At 40.0% G+C, this 26,384-nt stretch overlaps 1 protein-coding gene across 1 annotated transcript in view; it reads left to right on the top strand.

Annotated features, from left to right (window-relative positions):
• diaph2 (diaphanous-related formin 2) overlaps positions 1 to 26,384 on the top strand; it is a 376,472-nt gene that overhangs the window by 348,985 nt on the left and 1,103 nt on the right. Inside the window, exon 28 of the mRNA XM_034690901.1 lies at positions 21,928 to 22,092. Within this exon, the coding sequence (XP_034546792.1) occupies positions 21,928 to 22,092 (165 nt within the window). The remainder of the gene's footprint in view (positions 1 to 21,927; positions 22,093 to 26,384) is intronic.

Genomic DNA, 26,384 nt, shown 5'->3' with positions numbered 1-26,384 from the left:
AAAAAAAAAAAAGAAAAGTGAAGTCAAAATACTCAGTGCTTTGAGTGCTTTGTGCTGTATCCTGCCACTTATTGCCTGTGACTGCAGTAATTCTACCTACCATTAGGAGTTTCCTCACCTCAGTGCGTGGACTCACAGGCACACACAAAAAGGGTCAATACAGAGTTAACTATAAAGCACAGAAGCTAGTTATAGCAAAGCAGGAGAAAAAACACAATTTACAAGCACATGTTTAACAGTGCCAAGCACTTCCATATTACTCTGATTAAAAGTGAACTTCTCTGAAATAAACACTTGCACATAAATCAGCACGATAAGGTGTCACGCTAAGTGTCAGGACGAACAGGATGTTTGAGAAAAAAAGGTTGCTGCGAGTTTTAATTTTGTAGTTAGACACATCATCCATGTATTTTAATGGTGGAGGGGGGCTTTATGACCAAGCAGAAAACCTCAGGTCTCAAACTATGAAGCCCATGCGGAAGAGTTATAAACTGCAATTCATTGAGAATCCGTTTGAGGCTGGCTGCAGAAACACCGGAAACCACATAGACACCAATTCAAAAAAGACGATCTTTGAAGCACTAATAAACATGTTTACAGCCTGGTTCAAAAAACAGCTTGGCTCTATGTAGCTAATTTTTTTTGTTGGCACACACTGTATGGGGGTGAATTTTTTTCTAAGGCGACGGTTCAGAAGATACTAAGATTACCAGTTTTTGCCCAAATAAGGACATGACTGGCTTGACTCCTGGACGGGAACACATAGCTGTTGGCTAGGAGGCTCAAACTCTGTTTCTTTAAGTCACACTATGCCTGGTTGAGTTCTGCATTTCCAATATGGCTGCTGCCGTCGATTGGCTTCAAAACAGCGCTCAGGAACAGATGGGTGACGTCACGGATACTACGTTCATTATCTATACAGTCTATGTTAATGATCTGTACTGCACCCAGTCACTGAGAGCTATTTTGGCTGCACTTTCGGGGAGCTGTTGTGCCATATATCTTTATGTACAGTTTATGGTGTCAAATGTGAAGTGCAATGAAGAACCTGCCTTAAAACAGATTCACAATGAGTGATACATTTGACTGTTTTAAGAAAGCAGGAGAATGTTTGTCAGAAAACAATGTGGACAGACATAATCATCAAAGAGATTAGATGTATCATTTTGTCCACAGGGGGCGCCAAAACAGACAAAAAAAAGTTCCTCACCAGAGTTTGAATCACATTTTAGCTCAGTCACACCATCAGGAGAAATTGTCATAACTCTGTTAGGATTAAAGATGAATGATGGATTTGAAATCATTGCAGTTTGGTGCATTTTGCAAGCTCACGTTTCAATTTGCATGTCATTTTTGCTCTTCGAGGCTGTTTATATTTACACGGGGATGTGTGTGTGCGCGCAACAAATGTGCGACAAGCACATGAAAGACAGCTGCTACACACATCTATTATTCTGCAGACAAATGGCTTGTAAGTGCCAGTTTTCTGTCACTCATTAGGCACTAATCATTGGCAAATCCACTTGCCTTCCAGCGAGCACATCTTACTGTATTCCCTCTGTCAATTTCTTTTCCTCCCTCTCCCTCTCTCTCTCCGTCTCTCTATCCCTCTCTCTCTCTCTTTGCATCGTGACTGGCGACTCACACGCAGAGCTCCTCCGTCTGCCCGCTGAGCTTCATGACAAAAAAAATCTCTGGGAGATCATTTTATCTTACTCTTGATTGCCAGATAATTATCAGTTAATTATTTAGAGCCTTAAATTAATTTGCTAAAAATAGTCTCTGTGCCTGTGCGTTGCCAATGGAGACGGCTCCATTATTCCTTCCCCCTCCTGGTCTGCGTCTCTCCTTCTCCAGCTCCTTGTCTTTGACAGCTACTTCTGCCACTCATGTCTGACTGTAATTTAATAAAGAAGGAGGTTGTCTTTTTATATGTAAAGCAACCCAATTTCAGCCTAATTCTTCAGCAATGATGGTTTCAATTTCTCTGTGCTGGGTTTGTCATGCCTTTCTCAACCAGTCCTGAAAGTAAGGAGCAATTTACTGCATGTCAGTCTGAGAGAACTCTGGGACAGCTCCAAAAAATAGACTTATGATTTCAGTAAAATATACCAAATCCTCCTGAGGCCACAAGTTTAGATTCAAAGGAAAAACTTTGTTCAGAAACATTGTGGTTTTGTCCTACAATAACTTTACCTCTGCTGTATAACACTCTTAGCTTGATAGCATCTCCTTTTAACTTCTAACTCTTAGGACACTTCATTAGCCTGAAAGTGTTCTGAACAAAGAAATGTGCTGTAAGTGCTCTTATAATGGGATTCATTGGCTCAAGGAATCGAAATTTACCCCCTCCATTTTTTCCTCCCTTCCCACTGCATGCTCCCATGCACACATACACACACCGCGTGAACACAGGCAAACACAAACACACGCACTGAACCAGGGGCCAAATAGGCCGACCTGCTGAATGGGTTTGTGCTGTGGTAATGATAAGGCTATTGAATGGAGCTGTACTCTGTCACGCTAGCCGCTGGGCCAGTGGTCCTACCAAAGGAATCTGATCAATATACACTCTCTCTCCCTTCTCTTGCTTTCTTTTTTTCATTCTGTCTGTTTCTCTCTATACTCCTGCTCTTTCCTTCACAATCCATTTTTTATCATTCTTTTCATCCCTCCTCCTTCATGTACTGAAAACTTGACCAACTGTTGACTATTTGCACTCTAGAATGTATCTCATGCTTGACCTTTTGGCTCAGAAGCGTGTTTACACAGAACACTATGAGCTCAACCATCCACCTTGTTATCATTTCCCATAGGCAATTGAAAGCTGGTGATATCAAACAGTATGAGCTGTTGCCTTAAACGGCCTTACCTCTGATGAAAAGTCTGATTATAATATTTTTAGAATAATTGAGACATTGATTTTAATTCCGTTTGATAAGTGCACAAACTGTTCTTGTGGACCTCGCCTGGGGTCAGATTTGTCTCTTCCTCACACACACATACACTCTCATATATTACTGATCTGAATTAATCAGTCTGCGTTGTGGATTTTAGAAACAAAATTATCCCCATCCAGCAGCTAACCCTTGCTCTCACACTCATCTCAGAGCAGAACAATGCTTAATTTCATCAAGTTATTTACAAAGTACCATTGCCATTTGCATTCGACCCAAAATTCAGCTTCATGCCACGTTTTGCTCATTTGGGCTGCACAGAAGATTGAAACAGTCCAACACGAAGGCAGAAGAACTCCATTGACATTTAAAACATTCCCCAGCAGTCTGGAGGCACACATCAAAGGCAGCCCAACATGATGTCCATTTGCAAGGCGCGCTGCCTGCCTTGATTACTGCTCTGTTCACAAGGCATGCATTAAGTGGCCACCTAAGAGGCACCATTTCCAGCTTTATGCACTGTGAACACACGCATAAGATGTAATCTGAACCTGCTGTGAGCTAACTGGGGTCAGATGGCACATTTTTAAAAATATATTTCTTCATTTGTATGAAAGCTGTGAGGAGTGATAGATTGCGCAGAAAGTAACACACATAGTTATGAGGCACTTGTCATTTGCTCTTGACAGACATGATGTAGCTTCTATCTTGAAACCAGAGAAATAAAATGGAAAGAGTGCTGTTACATGTAGTACTTGTAGATTTTATATATGTTTTTTTTTCCCTCACAAAAGTGGATTATAAGAAGAAGACTCCACTATAGCACTTGACTGGCTCCTAATATCTTGCCTCAAAGAAACATAGCAGCAGGTTCATGCAATGTTTCAAAGGGCCTTTCATGCTCCTTTACCCTGCACATGATAAGACATGCTTTGAATTTAGACTATGTATAGTCTGATTAAACACCACACAACTGTTGAGAAACACAGCTAAGCACTGTGAGATTTTTTCTTCTTCGTTAACTTTTCAAAATGTTACAAATGCATGCACAAACTAAATGTTACCATGCATATTACAAATTCAAGAATAATCCTAAAACACCAACAGTCTGGACAATGTGTGTGTTAGTCTGTGTGATGTGAGTTTGCAAAAAGCTTGTTAGAGGCAGCTGAAAGAAAAAGCGCAGGGACAGGCACAGCATGACACAAAAAGTGCCGACCAGCGATTGTGATTCATCACTGTCATGGTTGCATAGAGCTACACAGACTTATGGCATGTGCAGGGAAACAAATCTATACAGTATGTCACACACATTCTTTGTACTCCTTTAGTAGCAAAGCCAGACAAGGCTTTCCAATTGATCACACTGCACAGTAAAAATATTCATCTTTACTCCCTCACAGGAAGCTGCAGGCATAGTGTGTTGGTATTATAATATCTAAGAATAAGGTGAGCCAGGTCAAACAGGGTGCCAGTGTAAATGGTGCGCGATTGTATCGGCAAAAGGCAAAATGATGGTGTCAAAAAGGGCTAAATGATTGACCCATGTTCATTAGGAGAAACATGTCGCAAATCAGAAAGTGATGCAAATTCAAAAAACACATGTCCACACAGTCCAAAACAAATGCTATGGTGGAAACATGCTGCAAGATGTCCGGACACTGCATTGACAGCAAATGTGCTGCCATATATAAAATCAAAAAAACATGTGTCCATGTAGTCTAAAACAAATGCTTCCGCAGAAACATGCAACGAAGGAAAAAAAAAAAACATGCCGCGTCATGGCAAAACAAATGCATCAACAGCAAACATGCTGAAAATACGAATACAAAAACACAAACACAAATGCTGCAAATCAAGACATGACAAACAAATGATCCAGTCGAACAATTAATAAAAAAATGTATACTGAGAGGGGAACGTTAGGAAGACATGGCAGTGAAATTGTTTTTATTTATTTTCAACAACTTTAGACATACAGTGGTTAACATTCATACACATATCATCACATATATGTGCATAAATACAATACTGAACACACACACAAAAATCCCAGGTGCATTAAGAGAGGAAATAGAGGACTAAACACATCTTACATTCACACATAAAAATAAAATAAATAATAATAAAACAATATTTATATATATATACACATACATACATACACATACATACATAACATACACATTATTTACATACACATGTACCCACATACATCAACAAATAAATAAAATAAAAAATAACCATAAATAAATACAAGTACATAATAAAAAAAATAAGATTGTATAAAATAGAAAGAAAATAGAATAAATGAATAAGAAGAAAACAGTTCTTGTATTATGTCAGTAGTTAGAGTTGGGGAGTGTTGAAGGAGATATATCTCAGTCTAGTATTGAGTGTTTGATATTAACATGGGTATCGCAGAGGGCCATCTATTCATCCCCAGGTTCTTCCATCAGGTGTGCGATGTCTGTCTCTAGATAGTTTACAAAGGGATCCCAGATGTTATTAAAGAGTGACACCTTTCCCCTCAAAGTGTATGTGATCTTTTCTAAAGGCAGTGTTGTTGACAATTCAGAAAACCGTTTGCTTAAACTTGGTGTACCAACTTTTTTCCACGATAAAGCAATTATTCTTTTGGCTGATACTATAGCCAGTTCCAGAAAGATCTGTTGTCTCTTTTCAATGTTATAATTTACTGGGTATAAACAGTGTAAAAAAAGTTTAGCATCCAGAGGGACTTGTATTTTCATTATGTCTTGGATACATCTCCTCACAGCATCCCAAAACCTTTGTATTGGATCACATTGCCAAAGACAGTGAAAAAGTGTCCCCTTTTCCTTCCCACATTTGATACAGGTGTCAGGGACAACGCTGTTGTATTTATTGAGTTTTTCTGGAAAAATGTATGTTCTCATCAGCCAATTATACTGCAGTAATTTGAGACGTGTGTTGATTGTCTGTGATTGTGCTTTGGTACATGCCCTCTCCCAGTCACTGATGGTTATGTCATCATGTAGATCCTCCCTCCACGCCTCAAGCCTCTTTACCGATGACTCCGAGGACTCAGCCACTAGAAGGTTATATATTTTGGAGATTATGCCCTTCCCCAAACAATCTCCAGTCATTGCCTTCTCTACTTTTGATAAGGGGGGGCTAGAAAGTGACTGATCTTGTTGCGTCCTGATGAATTTCCGCACTTGTAAGAATTTGAAAAAATGATTAGAGTCTAAGTTATATTTATCAGATATTTCTTTAAATGATCTAAGATGTTTTGTGACAGGATTATAAAGGTCTCCTATTTTTTGTATACCTTTTCCAGCCCACAGTTTAAATCCCACATCTGATTTTCCTGGGGGAAAGGAATTGTTTCCCCATATTGGGCTAAAGAGTGAGAGAGAAGCAGTCTCCCCCAGATGCCTTTTAGCTTGGTGCCAAACACTAATCATGTTTTTAACAATGGGATTTTTAATGTTTTTTTGAAGCTGTTTAATACTGGACGAGTACAGGAAGATGGGAAGAGGCAGGCTTAAGGCTGATTTATACTTCTGCGTTGAATCAATGGCGTACCCTACGCCGGGGGTCCGCGTAGCTCCCGTACCTTTGCCGTGGCCTACGCACGTAGCTGACGTGGACCTCCTCCAAAATGTAACTCCCCGTAGAGCCGACGCGGACCGCAAGCTCTGTGATTGGTCCGCTCGGCGGCTTTGTCTTTCCCGCATTTACAACACTTCCGGGATCCCGGACATCGGCCGCACATCGGCCGTGTATTTCACCTCCTCCTCTCTATTCTTCATGTAATCATGTCTGTTTGATAAACAGCAACATGCATCAGCTGTAGATTAACATAACACGCTCTGAAACTCTATGGAAAAGTAAACAGAGATCGTAGCGGGACCGGAAGCAGGCGGCCGGCTATCAGAGAGACCGCACTGCCCTCAGGCGTTTCGGCGGAGAATTGCTGCGCGACACGGACACACCGACGCACAAGTATGTGGGGCTCATGTCCACGTCAGCCCCTGCTGCGTAGGGGAGACGCAGAATTATAAATCAGCCTTTAGCCCCAGCCCCTCCATCTCCCTCCATAGAGAGCTTTCTTTCTCTGAAAAATAAAACATCAGCGTTCTCAACTGTACCACCCAATAATACCAGAGTGGGTTGGGGCACTTGAGTCCCCCTCTATCATAAGGCAAGTACAGCAGTGACAGACGCAACCTGGATCGTCTATTGTTCCATAAGAATCTAATGAACAGTTTCTTAAGAGGAGAGAATAGGTTACTCGGAGGTGGCAGTGGTATACTTTGAAATAGATATAGCAATTTAGACAAAACATTCATTTTAAGGACATTTATCTTCCCTATTAGCGGCATTGGTATGGATGACCATCTATCTATTGAATTTTGGACTTCATGCATTAGTGGTCCATAATTAACATCAACAATGTTCTCCAGACCGGGTACGATTTGAATACCCAAATATGTGAAACAATCAACAACTTTAAATTGAGAAGCTTCTTTAGGTGGCGTTTTTCTTTCTGAATTATTAAGGATCATTATTGAAGTTTTAGATTTGTTTATCTTGTAACCTGATATACTTCCAAATGTCAATATCAGCGCTAGTAAAGCAGGGATAGATTTCCCCATATTTTTAAGGAAGACAATTACGTCATCTGCGTATAATGCCAGACGGTGTTCCCGCTCCCCTATGGTTATTCCAGAGATAGATCTATGAGTTCTCACTGCAATAGCTAGTGGTTCAATTGATAAAATAAACAATAAAGGGGATAGAGGATCTCCTTGCCTGCATCCTCGTTGTATTTTTATAGGTTTAGAGATATTACTGTTAGTCACAATTTCTGCATAGGGTTCTGTGTACAGCATCTTAATCCATTTTCCAAAATTTCCCCCTAGGCCAAATCGATTCAAAATCTCAAAAAGGTATGGCCACTCCACCCGGTCAAACGCTTTTTCTGCATCTAATGACAGAAAAGCAGTATCTGGCGCCCCCCTTTGGCTATGGAGAATATTTAAGATCCTTCTAACGAAGGAAGCCCTGTCTGCCTCGAATAAAACTACACTGATCATTTCCAACTATCCTTGGTATTATGTCCTCAACCCTTTTTGCTAAAATTGTACACAGTACTTTCAAATCAGCATTAAGAAGGCTGATTGGCCTCATATTCTCACATTTATTGTTTGGTTTACCAGGTTTCGGGAGTAGGGTAATCAAGGCTCTCCTCAATGAGAGTGGCAGGATTCCATTGTTAAATGATTCCTTAAACATTTCCAAAAGTGGAACTTTCAACCTATTTTAAATTTTTTATAAATTTCAATAGGTAGACCATCTGGCCCTGGTGCCTTTCCCGACCTAATACTGTTAATTGCACTGGATATTTCCTCTAAAGTTATGTCTTGTCCTAAATTGATCCTGTCTGTTTCTGAAGCCTTGGGTATACAGATTCCATCTAAAAATGTATCCAACTTTACTTTGTCATGGATTACCTCTGAGCTGTAAAGTTTCTCATAAAATGTCCTTAAAGCTGTATTTATTTCAGTTGGTTCTACAATGATATGTCCTTGTTCATTTTGAAGTGAAGAAATAAGTCGCTCACTCTGCAGCTTTTTAATGCGCCATGCAAGTACCTTGCCTGATTTTTCACCCTGATCATAGAATGATTGTCTAAGACGGAGCAAATTCGCTGCTGCTCTAGAGGCAGATGTCTCATTGTATTTTGTTCTTAACAAAAGTAGTCGTTGATGAGTTTCAGCGGAGCCTGATCGGAAATAGTCATTCTCAAGTACTTTTATTTCTGTTTCAAGCATTTTCGTCTTCTGATATGTTTGCCTAGCTTTCTCACTAGTAATTTGAATTATTTGGCCTTGGAAAGTGTAAGAAACAGGTTTTGAAAAAAGTTCGGGTCATCAATATTTGGAGCATAAATATTTGCCAAAATTACTTTTTCCCTTAGAAGATTCCCCTCAATGATAAGGTATCTACCCCCTTTGTCCTTAATAATATTATTTACCTGTAAAGGAATAGATTCATGTATCATAGTAATGACTCCTCTTGCTTGGGAAGTAAAGGGGGCGGAATATACACTGCCTCTCCACCTTCTCCTAACCCTCAACTCATCTTTATGCATCAGATGTGTTTCTTGAAGAAACACTATATTAGACCGTATCTCTTTAATTCTATTCATTACTTGTTTAACTTTCTTTAGTTTTTGTAACCCTCTGCAGTTCCACAATGTAATTTTAATTTTTAACTCACTAGACATTTTATCTAACTGTTATTAATTCTCCCCAACATTTTGAAGTTACAAGAACCAAACATAGACAAGCACATGTACACCTGAGAAAAACAACCCCTGAACATAGAACATACACATACCTTAACCATATCAGGTTCTATGACCTGACTTCCCTCCCCCTTTAAATCTTATAACTTCCGGATAGCTTAACTGAACCACACTAAGTGAGGATCAGCGTAGCTGTGCTTTTTAACCTATCAACTCCAACCTTGTCCCCTGTGCTACCAAATGCAATAAAACTCTCTCTTGAACATTAACTCAGAGGACTGCATTAAGCCTTATACTTATACATATCAAGAACACTGGTAATGAGGTAGACAAAAAATAAGTAAATAAAAGGAAACGTGTAATCTGTTTCTCTACCTATGAGGCCTGCAAGTGCATAAAGTTTCACCTCTGTAAACAAAAAATATATATTTATCCGTCAGTTCGTTAACGAGGAAGAGGTTTGACTTAGCGGATTACTTTAATAACAAACTCAAATTAACAGGGCTCATGCCTCGAGGGATACAGTGTCTCATACTCTTTTTAGAGCCGCGAGGGATTTACCTTCAGCTTGTGTCGCTTGTGACCTTAGCCTTCATAGGGCATACATTTAGTCCTTCTCGGCCTCTGCCTTGATCCGTCTGATGAAGTCCTCCGCCTCCTTTGGGCTGTTAAAGATGTGAGATCGTCCGTCATGTGTCACGATCAGTCGGGCTGGTGGAATGATGCCGTAGCGCAGTCCCATCGATCGGAGCTGCTGCTCCACCTCGTTGAACTCCTTTTGCTTCTTATGCACGCCCGCCGCCACGTCCTGGTAAAGCCTCATGTGCAGTTTTTTGTAAAGGATTTGTTTTTTCGACCTGGCTGCTCTTGCCACTACTTCTTTATCTCTATAGTTCAGAAACTTCATGATGAGCGTTCTGGGTGAGTCGGTGGTATCCCTTCTCGGACCGATCCTGTGCGCCCTCTCCATGGTGAGTTTAGCGCGTAAAGGCGCCAGCTCCAGCGTCTCCGGTAGCCAGTTTTCCAGGAAACTACACGCGTCTTCGCCTTCTGCTCCCTCCGGTAAGTTAACCAGCCTGAAGTTAGAGCGTCTTGATCTGGCTTCCAAGTCCAGTATTTTCTCTTCCAGGTCTTTATTTACACCCTCTAGAGATTGCACTTTTGTTTCCAGTGTAGTCACGTTGTCTTCGGTGGTGGAAATCCTGGTCTCTGCCTGCGTCACTTGCTCTACACAGTCGGATATGTCCTTCCTTACGCTCTCGAACGCAGTCATTAGGCCGTCAAATCTGATAGCAAACTCAGCTTTCATAGTATTAATAGCTGCCAATATGGTGCCAAACTCGCCCGTTGTAGCCTGGCCCGGTGTCATGTCCTCATCACCTGCTGCGTCAACGTCACCAGCTTCGTCTGTCTCCATAGCTAGCGCCTGGCGATGTGAAGTCGGAGAGTTTTGGTTGAAGTGTTTTACTTCGGACTTGGTTCACTTTTCTTTGTGAGAGAGGCATTACCGCAAGTTACTCGCATTGAAGTGGCCTCACTACAGTCCAAGAAAAGAGGTTTTTTTTAAAGGATTTAGACAATGAGGTAGCAGAGCGGGTTAATGCACGTCTACTCAGCACGCCACCATAACCGGAAGTCCACTTTAACATCTTCTCATCCAAAAATAACTTCCACTCAGTTTAAATCAAGTTTATCTGGGGAAAAGACAGTTCACACACCACCTCTACAGGCCTGAACCACATTCATTGTCATTTCTCAACTTGGCAGCAATTTTCGTTTGCATGTGTTTTCTGTGGTTATGTTTTTCATTTTGCATTGTCGATAGATTTGCTGTTAGAGTGATTGCTGTTAATGCAGTTGCATGTCTTTTTCAAGCACATTTTATAACTTTTGGGGTATTCTTTATGGAACTTCTGCATGTGTTTATGAAGTTGTATTGTATTTAGATATGCAGTTTATTTGTCTTCATGAAGTGTGTTGCGGGCCGTTGCAGATGGAATGGCCTTGTCAGCCACCATACACACTATGATGGAAAACACCCCTTTGTGCAACCAGAATGGTCTCATTGAGAGGCCACTGCTATTATTAGAATGACAAACATATATTTGAATGAATAAATCATTGAAAAAATAACGTCTATGGACGCAATATATTACATTTATCATGTCACAAACATTCTTGGTTAAAAATCAGTCATGGTTTGAATGCTTTTCTGAATTGACACATTGGAAGGAGAGCATCAAGTTTCAAAGAATGCACTTCAAAAGTTTTGTGCAAAACAATCCAAAAGCAGCCTTTCAGTCAGTTTTAAAGGTGACATATTGGGCTCTTTTTCATCAAAATATATTGGTCTAAGAGGTCCCCAAAACATGTCTTTAAAGTTTATTGCTCAAAAAAAACACTTTTAAATCAGATTTTGGCATGCCTGTAAACCCCTCTTTTTCAGCCCTGCTCAGAACAGGCTGTTTTCTGTGTCTGTGCCTTTAAATGTGAATGAGCTCTCTGACCACGCCCCCTCAGGAAGTGGATGTGGCCTCTGCTCTCCAGCACTTTGATTTAATGTTTACATGTTGGCTGCATAGACATGGGTGCTCACAGACCCGCGTTACTTCAACCCTCTGAATTTGATCCAGAATCTGATCCTGATAGAGAGGCGCCTGCAGCAGGACCTTTCTGAACGATTGGTCACAGATTTAGTGTTTCTTGTTGTTTTATTTGTCAGTATGTCGACGTGTGTCTTGGTACACAGCGACAAACATGTGGCTATGAGGCTATGCTAACTAGCGCTAGCACTTTTCCATGAAAAATCATCCACTAGATCTTCAAATCTGCAGACGTGGGGAGTACAACAGACCTTTGTCCACAGCCTACAACCAGCAAGCCAAAAAAAACCCACTGAAAACTGAAATGGCTCGTTTTAGCACACATTTACAGAAAGGTGGAGAAATCAGAACAGGGGCAGAATGGATTTTTTTCATTTTCGGGGGGTTTGCAGACATGCCAGGGACACATATTTCAGGTAGAGAACCATTAAAAAGTTGATTTTGCATAATATGGGACCTTTTATGTATGCAGTGCACTACAAAAACACACACTGTATTGCGTGATAGATTAACCTGATTTTAAATTCCAAAAACATGTAGCACTAGCCAACTCAGATACATTTGTGATGAATTTTAACCATCCAAGTAATTCGGGGATGGTGTTGGAGAAACCTTCATAAATACCATAAAGCAAATGGATTCCAACAACAGAAGGCTAACGTCTTTTCAATAAAATATTCAGTGATGAATGCCATAAATGTCTCCAGTTATGAATCTAAAGGCTGAACGGTTAACAGAGTTTAGGAACCTGTGAGTGGGAAGCTATGTCATGTCTGTTTATCTGTTAAAAAGAAAGCGTGCGTTACTATGAGATTAAAAGCTTGTATTCATTTTCCTACCAGCAGCTCTATTTGTGCTGAAGGACAGAAGGTGGTGGTTGGATTCATTGAAGACAAAATCAATGAGAGTGCAACCCTGGTAATGACTGGCATCTCAAAGATTACTCGTGGGTGTTTTTCTGAATAATAAATACTGAATCCTGCACTTATCTACGTTCTGCATCATATCAAAATACCCAGTTGGGCTTTCTGTGGATGCTTAGCTCTGTAATATTGTTTACCAGCTTGCTTGTGTGTATGAAATGACATGCCTGATGTCTGTGTTTTTCCACGTACTCGTCTATTCAAGGGGCATCTTGTGAGCCATTGTAACGTAGAGGAAGGGATTGATGTTTGATGATTACATCAGTGTTAGGGGAGGAAAGAGAGAGACTTGACCTTTTACAGTTTGACAAGTATGAACATTGTAAACACGGTGGATTTGCATTGCCATGTTTCCACTCTGAAAATTACACAGAAAGGCACCGGTCTTGGGCATCAATGTGACATGAGATTGCTTTGAATGTGGATGAAAGGCTGACAACAATCATAAAAGGTTATCAAAAATAACATTTTGTAGGTGCATGTGTGTGTTTGCCAGTACCCCTAATGCGACTGTGCTGTTTTCTCAAACACTCACTCACTAGAACCATTATACTGGACACCAAATTATTTTTTTTCCTGCACTCTGTCCCCTTTTTTAATAGCCTATCCATGATTCAACAGGTCATTCCCATGGACCTAATCCTCTCATATCTAATTTATATCGTCTCTTTTCCTTTATCAGATGTAGTCATTACACCCACCAGCCTCCCTCGTCATTGAGTTGTTCCAACACCAGCTGGGTGCTGTAGTGAAGAGCTTTGAATGTTTAAGCAGAGGCAACCTTCCTCTCTACAGGTATAAATATTTCAGCGAAGAGACGGGCAGAATAAATTGACAGGAAAATTGACATCAAATCTGGCTTTTAATTTTCAAGAGGAAAACGGAGGCAGGGAGCTGCAGGGGAGATGATGGAGAAGAGTGTAAGGGAGAGGAAAGGTCACGACCCTGATGTCAGAGTGGTAATATAATTCACTGAGCCTCTGATCCATGCAAAATACATCCCTCATGGTAATGAAAAATACATGTAAATGCCCTGTATGTATGGATATATTTACACCTAAGACAAGAAAGATACAGACAGTACATAAAGTCACCTAAAGGGCTGAAGACATGGTTGATATTTTGACTTCTATGAGATGTAAGGAAGCATGTGAGGTTTTTTGGAGACACTGGGAACATCGAAGGTTAAGAGGTGAAGCTAGAGTCTGATCACTGCTGCGGCATACTGAAGTATTACATTAATTACATTCTGTGAAGGGGAGGGAGAGGGCATCGAATAATCACCACCCTGTTGGCACCTTCTGTAATCCAACAGAGAGACAGCAAGAGAGGGAGAAGGGAGGAAAAAGAGTGATACAGTTTGATGCCTTTGTGTGTGTGTGTGTGTGTGTGTGGGCGTGGGTGTGGGTGTGCATGTGTGCAATGACAAAGATGGATCAACAGGATAGAGTTTCTCGATGGCACACCCTTGATTTTCATCCAAGATGCCGTTTTGATTACTTTGGACAAAGTCCAGCAATTTTCAGAGAGTATTGTTTCAGCACGGCATTCAGTTTGCTACAGATTTAATTATTTTCTCCATGTGAAATGAACCTGACTTGAATTTTTATTCTTGTGCACGAACAGACTTCCATTTCACATGAGCTGACATTGAAGGAGCCCGGAAACTTTTGTCCTTTGTTGTATTTTATCATCACATTTCTATTTTTATTTTTTTTAAATCTAGATTAGTTTCATCATCAACCAAATGCAGGTCTGCTGCCTTATTCAGAGACACAAGACTGACTGCTACAGTTTTCAATAGCTACTGACTCTTGGAATGACAGTTTTGGCTGGTCAGTCTGTCAGTCTGTGCACCAATCTGATCCATATTTGTTGAAATTTCTCAGCAAATATTGGACTGTTTGAGGGGGAAATTCTGTGCAGACAATTGCCTTTTCAACAAAATGTGACTCAAACAGACAAACTTCCCTGATGTTGTTTTCTGTGGACTTTGGTGTTTTTCTGACTCCTCTATGGTGCCACATTGAGGATGACAGTTTGGGGTTGATCTGAAATGTCTTGATGAATGTTGAAAAGGCTGCCTTGATATTTGACGGAGACATTCATATTATGTAGATTACTGATTTAAAACTTTGCAATGCTCATACTTTGTGAATATAATATTCAGCCTGAAAAATGCTAGCATGGGAAATACAATTCTGGACATTGGTTTGCATTTCAAAGCATTGTATGAATTGCATCAATCTATAGCTTGATAGAACAGTAATAGAGATCACAGAGATCAGATAAGGTACATTCTGTTATGTGCCTGATGAATTCCTTTTAAACATACAGTATTTGACCTCTTTTAAATTTTGCCAACTCGTCCCTCCTCTCTGCCCTTCCTCTTTCCACTAAGCCCTCCCTCCCTTTTCTACAGTCCCCCCTCACTCCCTCCTCCTCCCCCTCTTCTCTCCACACCTCAGCACCGGGTCACATCCCATTTTCCCGGAACTAGCTGCTCTGCTAATTCCCTCTGAGAGCCCCAGAGTCTATGTGCCCCAGCCCAGCTCAGGATGCTGTCAGCCTCTTTCCTGCTCGCCCTGCGGACCTCCCTCTGCTTGTATCACCTCACATAACAGAATGGTCCTGTCCTCTTCACTTAAGAACCTCACATGGAGGGCAGAGAGGAATAATGCCGGAAAAAAACTTAAGGAAAACACTGCTCCTCACGTAAACATTGTATGGCATTGATATAGTTTGGCCTTTTTACTCCTCTCACCCGCTTTTGTTTTCTCAGTTTTTCGTTTTAAAGTTACAAATTGCTATACTAGCCAAAATGAAAATAAAAGTAGCAGACCGCAGACACCAAGAATTTTTGATTTTCATTGAAAAATTTCACGCTGCTAGATTCAAATATAGTGCCGAAGAGTAGCTAGAATTACTTTTTACATCTATTATTCTGTGCTCTCTCCCTCCGCCTGACTCTCACTCTGTGCCCTGCTGCTGCACTCCATTCCTTCATCCCTCTCTCATCCCCCTCTCACTCTCAACATGATGGGTTGTGTCCAGTCAGTGGGCAGCTTTGGTGTAATTTGGCCCACAGGGGCTGTTGGCAGTAGGTGTGGGGATAAAGGGAGCAGGGATGGTGGGGTTTGGAGAAAAGCAGGCTTAGTGTGGGGCCTTGGATGCTAGGGCCAGCGAGCACATAGGAAAAGCATTAAATAAACATTAATGCAACTAGGTTACAGGAGATTTATTAAGGAGGCTTTTCAGGCCCCACTGTAGTTTTTTTTTGCAGCACTTTAATAACTCTCTCATGCACACAGGTAAACAACTTGGTAATTTATTGCCATCCTCATAGGTGGCCATTGTGAAAAGCGTTTTAACTTGGTTTTGGCCCTTAAATGGGTTTTTCTCCTCTTTCCTGGGTTATATCATAAAACTGAATGGAGTCTAGCTCCAGAAAAGCTTCTCTTTTTTTCTACATCGAGGGTAAGTCAGACTTGGACATGATTTTGATGTCACTTTGTGGTGTTAAAAAATGAGCGCCCTTAATCGCGGCTTACTGATGTTAAATGTACCCTTTCTGGCACGTCAAGCATGTAGATAAAAAAGTGACTGATTAAACAAAGAAATGAGGACACTGACAGGACAAAAAAGTAACTCTAGATTTTAAAAAAGGATGATTTGAGAGAGGGAATTATAAAAAACATGAACTAGCAGAGCGCTGCCGTTGACATCACATCTCACTTGTGACATTGTCTTTGAAAATCGACAATGTTTGATATGATGCTGTCAGAAACTGCCATTGTGTGAGTAGTTGATATTCCTTATGCCCTGTTTTTGACCTATAATTGTTTATCCCACAGTTTAACAGGCTTAAAATAGTATTAAGAACACCACGCGATGCAGGAATGTAAAACAAGGCACAAGCTTTAAATCAAGCTTATATGAATGATAAGGTCTTCTTCTCTGACTGGTAGTATAAAGAAGTGTTGGGAATCCATGCGTTTCTTTGGTAGCATCCATGCTCATAAGACAGCCCTCCAGTCCTGGAGCGATTGTCCTGCCCTGCGTTGGTGAGCTTCAGCGCACATAAAGTGCAGGCGGTAGTACTCCTCTGAGGACGGCTACAGGAGGAGGGCAGAGACTGACAAACAGAGTCGGGGCAAGCAAAGGCGGCATGATGCTCTACCTCTAGACCCTTGCTTCGCTTCTGCTTTGCTTTGAGCCCAACTGAGACACAGCTCAGACAGCATACTTCTGAAAGTTCACTCTGAGTAGGAGAGAAAGGAGGGAGTTCTTGTTAGAGTGAGAGAATTTAATGGAGAGAATATCAAGGGGAAATGTAGAAAGAGAATTATAAAGGCAACGTGTTTGAAAGAGACAGCGGTGGACAGGAAGAAAGGGGAAAGAAATAGAAAAAGATTTATCTTCGGAAAGGAGAGACAATAAAGGCTGCAATGAGAGTGAGAAACTGTGGGAATGAAAGAGTAACGGACAACCTGACAGAGAGGCATTCAAAAAGTGGGTGTGCAACTGTGCACGCGCCTGTTCACTCTCTCTCCGCATGTGTGTTTGATGAAGACTCCACCGAACCGGTTGTGTTGCTGCAGGACAATGTGTGTCAGGCTCCATCAATATGACATGTCTTTGATGTGGAAATACAAGGAGCCAATGCACAGCCAGCCTCAGTCCAGTCCCCAGCGGGGCACAGCTACCGCTGTGCACGTGCATACATGTGTATCTCAGAGTGTTTGAGGGAGACCAAGTCCGGGCAACACCGCCTACTTCTACCTGTCGCGTGACAGTTGCCTTGCTGAACCACTGCAGCTTGCACGTGGCTCTGCTGCTCCTGCTAGCTCCATCTTTCTACTTCAAGTTTGCCTTTGATAACAAGCATCAATAATGGAATGTTTTATTTCACCCCAGCATAAATTGAGTTTATAGAAGAGGTGGTCAAATATATATTTTATGTCTGTACCCTCAAAGATACCTGGGCTTAAGTATCAATCTACTAAGTGTTTCAGTTTTTCGCACTCCAGGTTATGTTCTAGTTATAAACAGATATAGGTAATCAGACACAAGTGAAAGCTTCAATGTTATTTATATATTTGTGTGAATATAGCAAGTAATCAAAGCTGGCAACAGTGTAAAAAACTGCTTGAGCATGTAGTGAACTCTTCTTTGGAATTGATTTGTTCTATACACATCCGAACACGTTTACAAAGCTTGCCATTATCAGATTATTATCAACGTATCTTTTTCCCATCTCACTGACATGCTGCTAATTTGCTTGCTTCAGAGTCATCTTCCCATTCTGAGCAATAAGGCCTTATTTAGAATGAGTATTTAAAGCTGCCAATCTGACTCCTGCTGTATTTTTTAGGTGAAGTATTTAAGTCAGTTCTGCTAATAAATAGCACTGCGCCATATGGTGTTCTCCTTGGCTGATTGGTCCCTAGACAGAAATTGTTCTTTACCTGTCTTATTTCAAGATAACCAAACAAATACGTCTCGAGTACACCATAACTCTATCAGGAGTTTGGATGTTCAAAAGATAGCTGTCTTTGGCAAAGTTTTGCTTTTACATCTCTCCGTCGGGCCCCTGAGTTTTCAACACAAGTAGAGCGAGGGGGGAGGTGGACAAAAGAAGAGATAAAGACAGTCTGACAGAAGCATGGGGGATAAATCAGGACCAGGCAGCCGGCGAGGTGGAGACAGGTGAGGGGAAAGACATAAAGATGAGTCCATCAGTGTGGCCCTCGAATAGGCTGGAGGCTAACCCGGACTGTGCCAATGCTTCTGTGTTGTGGTTCACACCATCTTGCAGGGAGTTAACCATCTACCTTGTCTGTGATTTTATACCCCAGGGCGCCACAAAGGCCCTTCCTCACATCCATGCTAACGTGAGCATATGTACTGTACGCGTAATGCATCAAATACACACACACACACACACACACACACACACACACACACACACACACACACACACACACACACACACACACACACACACACACACACACACACACACACACATACAGGCACATGTGCATGCTTTATTTATAGCCGCCAAAACTGCGAGTTAATAACTTGCCCAGGGACCCAGATATTCCCTGGACTTCAAGATGGATGTCTACTAAAATGACAGAACAAACAAGCAACCAGCGTAGTGGAGCAACACTGGCTTTCACATCATAATGGCAGCCTGCTTACAAAAAAGACTATCTAGATATAGTGACTGTTTAGCCCTGACAATCACAGACCACATGCTGTATCACCAGTCTGCTAATGTTGCCAAGGCGACTGCACATGTGGGCTAATTGCCCTTAACTGTACCAATGATGCAGTGAGGAAGAAGCTGCTTCCCTTAGTGGGAAAGCGTAACATGTGAAAGCACTGTACGGCCTGACTCATGCTTCTTTTTTCCACTCTGCAGCATCTGTGTTGATGCATTCATTATCAGTCAGATTAAAGTCGGTGAAATGCCAGTTGTACGGATCAAACCTTTGATGTGTGTATTCCCACTTATTATTATTTTTGTTATTATTAATATGAAAACTTCTATCTACAATGCGAGGTTCCTGTCTATCATGCTCAACATCTTTATAAACTGTATTCACACAGAACTCAGGTTCCTTTGAAGCGATAGGAGTGAAGGACGTTTACTATAAAGGCCTACACAGATATATTGGCATCCGAAACATATAGTTTGAATATCAAAGGAAAACTACACTTTGACACAGCTCTGGTTTATTTATTTAGCAAGTGCAAGTTCTACCTGTTGTGATTACATTGCACGCAACAAAGTGTGCACTTGTGGATGAAGGATGCAAACAAACCAACTTAGTCTTAAGGTTTTGTAGCAGCTCTCACGACCACTAGTTTTTCAAAATGAATAATTTTGTCATTTTTTCAAGGTTTCTGTTATTCTTAAGGTCCGATACAAGGCTTGAAAATTCCAGATTTCCAGTGATATTTTGTTATTTTAGCGACACAAACACATTTTTCACACAAAAAAATATTTGAAAAGGTCTATTTCCTGTCTCCATATTCCTCTGTTTTCTCATAGTATTCATCACAAGCTGGAAAAGGATAAGACCACAGCTTCAATGAATGACATTGAGGAATAACATTACTACAGTCCACACTATCCTTGTGATCTTTTCTCACAATGTGCACATGCCTTGTGTATGCATGGGATTTGCCTTGTAGCACCCATATTTTTGTACCCAAACTGTATTTTTATTGTAGAATGAAATTCTGCCTTTCTTAACGGGCCTGAAAAGTGACTGGTTTCTGCTATTTGGCATTGTTTCTGTGCCAGACTGTGATGATGTCATATACATGTATGCCTCAAAGCTTACATGCTCTGGACTCTGTGTGCCATGGAGCACTGAGGTTCATCACTAATTCCTAAGTCCTCACTCATCACTGTTTGCTCTACGCGTTTGTTTGTTTCAACTCATCCTAACACACTATTCTTATTTACAAGCCTATATTAGGTCTTCTTCTGTCATACTTATGTCAAACCTACGTCAAACAGAAGAGTACAGGAATGAACACTCCTCTGTCCCAGGATTTTTTTGTACTGCTTATTCCAAAGGAGAAAGAGGTTAAAGTTAGCTGCTCCCTTTTCTCAGAAGAAATTACAAAAAGAACTGGAACTTAAGGAACACGTCTCTCTGGAGGCATTTGAATAACACATGTTGTTGGTGTTCTATCTATTATATTTATGACTATAGTTTACGGTTTAACCTGTTGTTATATGTCATATTATAACCACCTCTTGTAATACGTTTGTATGTATGGCTGCTTTTTGTTTGTTGGAAATGTTGTACACTGTGCTGCTGTCTGTCTTGGACAGGGCACTCTTCATATAGAGATTTTCAATCTGAATGAGTTTTTCTTGGGTAATTAAGTTCAAATTACAAAAAAAAAAGATGGTCCAATTGGATTAATCTTTTAAATCCTGACTAATAGATAAATCACACATTTCTTGGTTTCTTTGTTTGGTTTGTTTATAATATTTTTGAAGTAAAATAGATTGTACTCTCATGTGTAATTTATATTTTAAATAACTCTGGTAAAACAAATACCTCCTTCAAAAGGTTGTACTTTTTTTTTAAGGTTTAAATTAAGAATTTCAAGCGACACTACAAATGTGCTCCTTTTGAGTTTTGCTAATCTTCGAAAACCTCTCTTTTGTTTCTAGCTTTTCTTATCATTTGACTCCTTGTGTTTGTTGCTGAATTTAGGTCTTTTTTACACATATTAAGTTCTAAGATCTTAGCAATTACTTTTAAGTGCTATGACATCGTACTCAGCAGGACTCATGGCAAGACCTATCAAAATAAAGCCAAATTTGTGATAAATAATCCCACATCATAATGATACGCTTTGAGCTATTTGGGGTTTTAAAGCTGTAATGACTATAGCCTCTTAAGAGGAAAGATGAAAATGATTGAAGACACAGCAGGTGTTGGACACTTTTACTGATGCTGTGGAACTACTGAGAGCTGAGTGTTTCGTGTGCGGTTATTTCCGTGTGTTTGTTAACTTGTCAATGCACGTGTCCCCAAATAGGTGACCATGTGTTTGTGTTACATGAGGTTGTGTCATCCTCATCCCTCCCAGGATGTGTGAGTCTTGGAGTGTCCAAGTGCAGTCTCCATGAGGTCAGTGGCTGCTGTGATAATGCTTAACTGATGCCGGCTGTCAATAGCCATTCACCGGGAGAAAAGTGCTCCGCCTGTTCAGTAAATTACACAGTGCGACGTGAGCTGTGAGGTTCAAAACAACCTGACCCCACTGTTGTTGGGAGAAACAATAGAACAATGACTGCAATCAGCTTTTTGCAGCAACCATCTGTGTCATGCTGCTGACTACAAAACACCTTTCCATTACTCCAGGGCTGCAGCTATTAGCTCACTGTGCCATTGACTCCAAAGTGAGTTGAAGAGGTTATTGTAATGGCACATTAGATTGTCTCTGACCCTTCTTTATCCAGCATTTTGTTTTGCTGACCTTGACATAGCAGGGCTTTTTGAATGCTGTAAAGCTTCTAGGGTGATCATCTCTCACAATGGCTTGTTTTTTCACAGCTGGATATATTCGGTGGTGTTGCTGTATTGCTGATTACAGTAGCTTTTTTATGTGTTTGTCTGAGTTTGAGATGTTTATTCCTGCTTTTCCCTTAACTCAGTCTTTCTCACGGCTTCTGCAAGCATGCCCGGGAGCAGTACGAGAAACTGTCCACGATGCACAAGAACATGCAAAAGCTCTACGAGAGCATCGGCAGCTACTTTGCCTTTGACCCCCACGTGGTCAGTGTGGAGGATTTCTTCGGAGAACTGGCCAACTTCCGCATCCTCTTCATTGTGAGTATATTGTTTTTGTCTTTGTGCATGTGTATGAATAGCATTACTTTACTTTCCCTTTAAGACAAACAGACAAACACGGACTTAAAGCTGCCACCCACACTGGCACACTCTTTAGCACACACTTTCACTTGCCTCCACACATTGGGTGTCATTGAACACCCAATGTGTGACAAATGAGAACAGAATTTCCATGTTCAACGCGCACACAGTTTCATCAAACTTTCAGAAGGACATGACTGATGATAAAAACATGTGTAAACATTGCAGTGTTATACTTATATGGATGAAAGTCAAGCGCATAGGAATATATTTTCAGCAGGGGCTCTGTTATGGATACGTGTATGTTCCAAAAGCCTCTGTGTCACACATATTAATATGTTGAATAAACAACACTACAGTGTTGCATTTTTTAAAGGTGAACCCCAAACTTTCAAAGAAATATTACAGTAGAGTAAATAATATGACCCATGCACCATATATCCTTATTTGATCAAAAATTACATACATTATAGTTGTGGTGTTTTTAATAACTAAGGTCAATCACGCCCACAACTTTCATCCCCATAATCACATCATAATCCACAGATAGTTAGGAGCTTTAAGGAGGGTAATTGCTGTTGTCTGGTATCTGCTGAGCTTTATGTTCAAAAAGTCACATCCTAAGTGCTTTTTCTGTGAACAGATGGTGACTCTTTTCAGTAGAGATCACTTTGTAGAAATGTTTAAGATCAGATGGCACCATGTAATCTGCATAATGTCACATTTCTATGGTCTTGTTAGCATTCCTCAATCAAATGAGGGTTTTACAAATAGCTTTTAAGTTTGTTTCTAGGACTCCTGTTGAAAAACTAAATGAGGAAAAACTATGTACATGATTTCCATCACATCCACATGTCTTTTGGTTGTGTAATTGACATTTTTTGCTCCTTGTGACACTTAGTCTAAAATCGTTGAATGAAAAGTGACCCTATCCTTGTTACCGTGTTTTGAATTGAGATGCTGGGTGAAGTTTAGTTGAGGGAGTTTTTCAATGGTGATGAGACATAATGAAATTAACAACGATAACTCCCTATGAGCTAGAAAAAAAATAGATAAATAAATAAATAAATAAATAAATAAATAAAAACATAAATAAAAACATAATAATAATAATAATAAAGAAAATAATAATAATAACAACAACAACAACGACAACAACAACGATAATGATAATGATAATAATAATAATAATAATAATAATAATAATAATAATTTTATTTGTAGAGCACCTTTCAAAACCAGGTTACAAAATGCTTTACATGGGCAGCAAAATAAGACAGGCAGATCATAAAAACACACAAGTCAAGATAAAGAAATAAAACATATTTAAAAAACATAAAATTCCCCTAAAAGAACTCTAAAGGAATAAAATGATTTTAAAATATATTTCCTAAGATGGTTAAAATAAAATAAAGGCAAATAAAATCCGGGAAGGCTCTGCGATAAAAGTATGTTTTAAGAAGGGATTTAAAAGAGTTCACTGACTCAGCAGACCTGATCTCCTTGAGCAGATGGTTCCAGAGTGTCGGACCCCTAACTGTGAACGCCCTGTCCCCTTTAGTTATCATAAAATGAGACCACCAATGACATGACCAAGAATTTATAAATGGTTATTATTAATGTCTATAACTGAGGTATCAGACCAAGTGATTAACTTAACGCCACAAAAATAGCCTTTGTTTTTCATTTTTCACATAGAAATAAAAAGACAACAGGACATATGTACCCTGGCGGCGCCAAAATCGTCCAAAAATGAGTCCAAGTTCTTCACTGGAACTCTAATCCATCCGGAGAAAACCTGGAACTTAATGAAGTTTTTTTCCATGTCACTGTCCACAACATGCATGTTGTTTTGCAGTAGACTGGGCCAAGTAATTAATCAAATCAAGTGTCATGCAAACTTAACCATGAAACGTCTCTGCTCCAATAACAACAGCCTCGTGCTGGAATTACAGTATCCAATCAGAGGATCTGCTGTTCATAATTGCTTAGCTAAAATGAGAATAATGGGTTTAAAGGAAAGACTACTCACCGTCTTGGACCACAGAGTCGCTAAAAATTGCTCATTAATCTTCGTTCTGCCTTGCTGGCATAAACGCAGTAATAACATGATGCCCTAACTTGTGTAATCACATGTCAGTAGCTTGGGGAGCACAAAATAGTGACTTTATGTGAGCAGTTACATGGTCAGAAAATTTTCCGACATGGAAGTAAGGCAGAGTAGTTTGAGCTGCTCTGAGTGTGCAGGCAGAAGACAAAATTGTAGCAGAGAACTAAAGTTGCAAGGCCACAGCCTCTGCATTGCTCTGTAGTGCTGCTCTCCTCCCAATGTGATGTACAAGGTCAGTGAGACACCAAACTGGTGCAGACAAGGGTATAACCTCTGTAAGCCCCAGACAAAACAGAAGTGTACTCCTGATGTTCAGCTTCAACAAAATACAAAACATACTTGATTTACAGAAAGCAAAAGTATGAAAACAAGAAACATCAAATTCAAAGAAAAGGAAGAGATTTCCCCTCCCTGCCTTGTAAATATTCCAACATTTTTTAAGCTCCACACCCCAAGTTTTGCAAGCCAGGCTTCCTGCTACAACTACAACAGCCAGTTTTTAGAGCTAAAATTACTCACATGATGTCACTATGCCATCATCAGGGTTATTTCCAGATCTCCTCCACAGCCATGTAAAAAATAAATATACAACTGCAATCTGGAAGAGATCAACAAGAGCAGAAACATTTCCCCTCCCCATGATCTGATTGTCCATAAAGACGTTGGATTTTTTTTTTTTTTGCCCAATCAGCTGCTAGTTTCAGCTCTTGGAAAGATGTCAATTTCCTCATCTAGAAATGCTTGAAAGTTTTTGGTGTGGGAGAGTGCACCGTTTTTTCCGGCCCTCCTGTTTTTCAGTCTTTGTATTCCCTTGGCCGGACCTGACATGCTTTTTGGTCTTTCTTTCAAGTCCTTTCACTGTTTTTTGCAAGAGTGTAACCACACTCACCTGCTGTGGGATTTCCTTCCATGTCATATTTTAGTAGGTCATAAAGCAACTGTGTCTACCAGCAGTGTTTTCTCTCTCGCATCACTAGTGTAACCTCCTTTACTTTACTGTTCTATTTTTTTTTAACCTTCTTCCATTTTAGGCCATAAGGTTATAGGTCTCTTCAAGATTACTTTAGGTCTTATATTTGAATGTGTGATGAATAATTAAATAAATATATGATTAAAAATGCAATAATTGGTTCATGACAAAACATTATTTTGTATTATTTATAGTTCTAAACACCTCTTTTTATATCTGTTAACAACTAAAAGTCTATGGGCACCAATGTATTGATGCTGCTGTATAATTATATTAAACATAGAAAAACGAGTAACAATTTAGAATACATCTTTAGAGGAGATGCTTAAAGCGATGATACTATTTTGTTCATAAATAATTACTAGAGCTGTTGGTTAATTTTCCCTGTAGCGCTATTTTGCATGTCCCACACTCAGCAGGGATAGTATGGATATGGGATGTCTCACTCTTCAGCATTTGAAATTGGTAAATGTGTGCTCTGTCTACACACAGCATGAAAACACGTGATAACATCACTGACTAATTATGGACCGTTACATTTTGTTGGCAACCAATTGAGTCATCAATTTTGTTAAAACGTCAAAGAGATCTTTAAAAATATACTCATAACTGCCACGGCAATATCATAGGTCTTTTAAACTACTAAAAGAACATTTAAGTTTTGTGTTCAACAAAGGGACTTCAAGGAAAGTGTCCTCTTGTTTTCAAAATTAAAAGAAACAAAGGAAAGAGTAATTCCTGGACTCAAAAAGTCTAGGGTAGATTTGCTCTTTAGAAATGGGCACATGAAGTCAAATTAAAGAAGAAAAATGTGAAGTCACTTTCCTTTAAACACTTAAAATGCATGTATTTTCATGGCATGGTCATTAGCAGCATCAAACACAGTGTGACAGGTTCCCACATCAATCCTTCATCAGGAAGTTAAAAAAAAAGCAGCGTTTTAATTTTTGAAAAAGACTAAGCCTTGATGTTTTTCTCCTACTCTTCTTTTGCCAAATACTATGTTTTATGGGAATATTTTCCTAGACATCTACTTAGGATAAATTTAGTCTTATCAACAAAGCAGATGTGTGAATGTGTTTTTGCATATCTGAATAGTTATATGCAATTACATTAACAAGATAAGGACAAATAAGGTCTTGTTTATGAACCAAACGTGTGAATCCAGAC

Source organism: Notolabrus celidotus, chromosome 8 (genome assembly GCF_009762535.1).
Source record: "Notolabrus celidotus isolate fNotCel1 chromosome 8, fNotCel1.pri, whole genome shotgun sequence".
Lineage (NCBI taxonomy): Eukaryota > Metazoa > Chordata > Actinopteri > Labriformes > Labridae > Notolabrus > Notolabrus celidotus.
Note: the sequence above shows the minus strand (reverse complement) of the source record. Positions and strands in the feature narration are given on the sequence as shown.